The 4,110-nt window shown below is 30.5% G+C and overlaps 1 protein-coding gene across 1 annotated transcript in view; it reads left to right on the forward strand.

Annotated features, from left to right (window-relative positions):
• LOC129916964 (serine-rich adhesin for platelets) overlaps positions 1 to 2,001 on the forward strand; it is a 114,629-nt gene extending 112,628 nt beyond the window's left edge. Inside the window, exon 7 of the mRNA XM_055997234.1 lies at positions 516 to 2,001. Within this exon, the coding sequence (XP_055853209.1) occupies positions 516 to 1,801 (1,286 nt within the window). The 3' untranslated portion in view covers positions 1,802 to 2,001. The remainder of the gene's footprint in view (positions 1 to 515) is intronic.
• The last annotated feature ends 2,109 nt before the right edge of the window (positions 2,002 to 4,110 follow it).

A 4,110-nucleotide genomic window follows, 5' to 3' on the forward strand; every position in this document is an offset into this window, starting at 1 on the left:
ATAGGTATTATTTACATTAATGCTCAAAATTACCTGAGTTTATATATATGTATGCACAATGTACATTTGTTTTTGGACCATTTATGTTAAATCAAGGCTGCAGGAACTTTATAGTTTTAATATTATTAAGAAAAATAAAAGACAATCATCATCACCATATAAAAAACATACACAAAAATTGGTGGAAGACAGGTGTAAATATTTTATTCATCCTTCAAAAAACACCCACAACCATAAAAACCCATCCCATTTTGAATGTAAGTCAAAATCACAACGTGCACTTTGGTGAGTATTAAAAAAACAACAACTTTTTAATTTATTTGCATCCTTTTTGATTTTTGCTTTGTTTGTATTTTAAAGGTTTTCAACTATACTCACTGCACTTGAATGTGTGTCTGTTCTAAAAATAAAAATACTGTAATTACTTTCTTAGAAACTTACTACTAACCAAAAACCAATATTGTTTACAAAATGTATCCCCCAAAACTAATATTGCTTTTATTCTTCAAACACAGGTTATCATCGTTTCTCTAAAATCGGAACACCATTGACAACAGAGAATCCAACATCAACAACAACTCATAATCCTTCAATGGATAACGGTATTGCATTCAATCGTAATGCACCAGTTTATTGGACATTACAAAACCGTCGTCAAAGTAAGCCATCACCAACAACTGCTGGAACCTGCAGAGATGACTTATATGCGGTTCCAATAAGTCGGGCTAACAGAAATGCCGCCTTAACCAAAAGCAATGCTGAACTCCAACGCAGCACCAATATATCACCAATTGTACCAAGAAACAAGAGCAATTTCTTTACATCGACACCAACAAAGTCTTATCAAAATGCCGAGACTATACCCACTGCCGAGAATACACCAGCAATGCAGCCCAGTTCTCGATCGTTTCAGAAAGGCGATGAAAATAACCCAGAACGCTTGAATACATGCTCAGACCGTATTGGTAATAGCAAGACCACACTGATGGACTTCAAGAAACTTCTTCTGGCCAAGTCAGTCAAGAATACCCCAGTGAAGAAGCTATCAGCTGTGGAATTGTTGAAGATGAATAAGCGTGAAGCTGAAAAAGCCGAAGCTGCGGCAGCAGCTAAAGATAATAAAGCTTCTTCCACACAATCTCTTAACTCAACTATGACTTTGTTAGATTTAAGTGGTTCTCCGAAAACTTTTGCCAATCGCCGAATGTTACGCCAGGGACAATTTGGTTCACCTTCTAAATCCTTCGCACCGAAACAGCGTTCGGCTCAATGGCGAATGAATTCGATGCGAACTGATGTCATATCAACGACCATTCCAGAGGCCAATAGCGAAGAAGACCATTCAAATTCTAGCGGTGGCTCGAATCACAGTGGTTCGAAACCTAGCTCAGAAGCTGGGGATTCGATTTATGACCGTAATGAACTCATATCAGAGGAGAAGATGGATCTTAAAAAGAACATCTTTTTACAAACCGAAGAGAATAACTTTATGAAAGGTGAATTAAAGATTCCCTTTGGTAGAACCACACCACAAATTGTTGGAAAATACGTTAAGAATGCACCGCAATTGGTTGGCAATAAACCATTAGGAGTTTCTCCATCTCCCAATTATACAATTTCATCCTTATCTCCAGCCACCAACGCCGCCCATACTGCCAATCGAAATTACAATGCAAGTGAATTGATTTTAAAAAGCAATAATACAAATGCTGCATCACAAAATATTCAAATTATTGCAGCTAGTATGAATAAAGAAGCAACAACAACAACAATTTCTCCAGCTTTGGAAACGGCTCTTTAAAAAAAAAATTTTTTAATTGTTTTTAATATATTTAAAATACGTATATAATTATGTAATAATACTAATTTATATGTTAAAGTTTGCATTTCTTATTTTATTTTTTATTATTATTTTTGAATTCATTATTTATATATAAAAATAGTACGTGTGTAACTTAGTTTAAATTTAATTATTAAGTTTTTTATATAAAATGCAACAAACAATAAATAAAAAAAAAAAGTTGCTAAAATTTAAATTAAATATTTATAAAAAAAATTATATTATAGAAAATAAAAATTATAATATATTGAACATTATATCTTAATATTGGATTTGAAGTTTTGTTTTTATAAGAACAATAATCAGATGGAATTTAGATTTGAAACAGTATCAATTTTGTTAATATTCCGGTAAGCCATAACTACTTAGGACTCATTCTACGAAACGAAAGGCGAAAAAACGATACAAAATACATTTTAAGAAAAATTCATATAAATTTCGCTTTTTTTCTTCCCCTTGCAATCTTATTTGATTGTCAAAAATTAAAGAAAAGAGTCAACACACTTACGGGTCGTTTAATTAAGATTTAAAGATACATCAGGATTTACAGAAACTTAAATCCAAAAAATAAATCCAAGAAACTTAAATTCATACTCAAGTCCAGTTTTTTAATTCCAACCTAAATCTTTTTTAGCTTAATATATTCAAATGTAAAATTTATTATTGCATTGTTCAATTTTTTGTTTTCAATTATTTGGCCAAAGAATTACAAAAATATGTTAAGATCACACAAAACCTTATTCAGTATTGACAATTTATCCTGTAAAAAAAAACGGAAAATGCTGAAAATTGAAAAAAAAATGGCATAAATGCACTGTATTTAATTTTTAGTTTTGAGTGGATAAAATCTGAAACCAATTTTCATCCTTAGATTTGAGAAATTGGGATTTAACTTTTTGGATTTGATGATGGATAAATACAAAGTTCCGAGGAAGTTAAAAATACCATCTCACAAAAAATAGAAAACGACCGACTCACTTGTCATTGCCATGCCTAAAATAAAAATTATAAATATTTCCCATACGAAGTTAAAATTACGTCTAAAATCAAAAAATGCAAAACATCAGCAATAAGTTGTACTCAGAAACGGAACAATTTAAAACCGGAAAGCTTCCCGGAAAGGAATAAGCAGAACTCTTTGGATCCAAATCAAAAACTAAATACAAATCGTAAATATGGTCCTCAAATCTTAAAAAAAAAAGTTTAAACAAATAACCCTCATAAGGTAGGAATCTGAACATATTGAAATTTATGGACTAAATTGGAAGAAGCATAGCTGAAGGCATAGAGATGCCAAAGTCATCAAACCTGACAGCATTGAGTAAAATTAAAACAAAACCATTTCAGGTCTCCGACGGATACCTCACTAGGGCCGAGTTGCTCCCACAAATATTCGATCCCATTCAAATCTCATTCTGTTTGGAAAATTGAAAAAATACATTTTTATCTATTCAATTAAACTTTTTTATCTCGCAAAAAAAAAATCACTAATAGCTATAACTACCCCAAAACACACATACATACGTAGAGTGATTTAAAGCATATTCTTCAGAATGAATGGTCTCAAAATATGCAAGACTTGATCGATCCAAAATTTGATGGACTCATTGCTATATTTTAAATTTTCTACTACTTCTTTCATGAATAAGAAGAACTATCCGGATTTTTAGGCAACAGCCTACTGAACTTTGTCAATCAAATTTAAAAATAACAAGAAAAATTCTACCGCTGACATAATAATGAAACCAGTAGACATTTGGTGATGATAGCCATTCACTGACTTTTAAAATAAAAAGTTGGTTAGTTACCTACTCTTACTTTCTTGACATTTTTTTAAATAAAAATTATGATTCTGAGAGAGCTTAAGGTCTACATATCTTGCTATTTTTGTTTTTACATACATACATAATGCATTAATTTCTGGATTTCGATAAGATGTACTGTAAATTTAAGCTGTCTTCTTTAAGACTTCAAATATTGAATTTTGAATAAAAGCTGTTTTAAAAAAATTAATGAATTTAGACTCAAAAATTAAAGAACAAAAGTGACCTTTAGCTCTCTTTTTTGTTTTTCAGTATTTTTGATATTTTACCATTAGAATTTTTTTCTATTTTTCTACTTATTAGGAATGTACTTGTACATTCGAGTTAATAAAATTATTAGATCTTTGTAGCATATACAATCCTAAAGACATTAAATCAGTCAATCATAGACAAACATTAAATTTACAAATAAAATGGTAAAGAAAACAGTATTTTTTTTTTCAAATT

Source organism: Episyrphus balteatus, chromosome 3 (assembly GCF_945859705.1).
Source record: "Episyrphus balteatus chromosome 3, idEpiBalt1.1, whole genome shotgun sequence".
Classification (NCBI taxonomy): Eukaryota; Metazoa; Arthropoda; class Insecta; order Diptera; family Syrphidae; genus Episyrphus; species Episyrphus balteatus.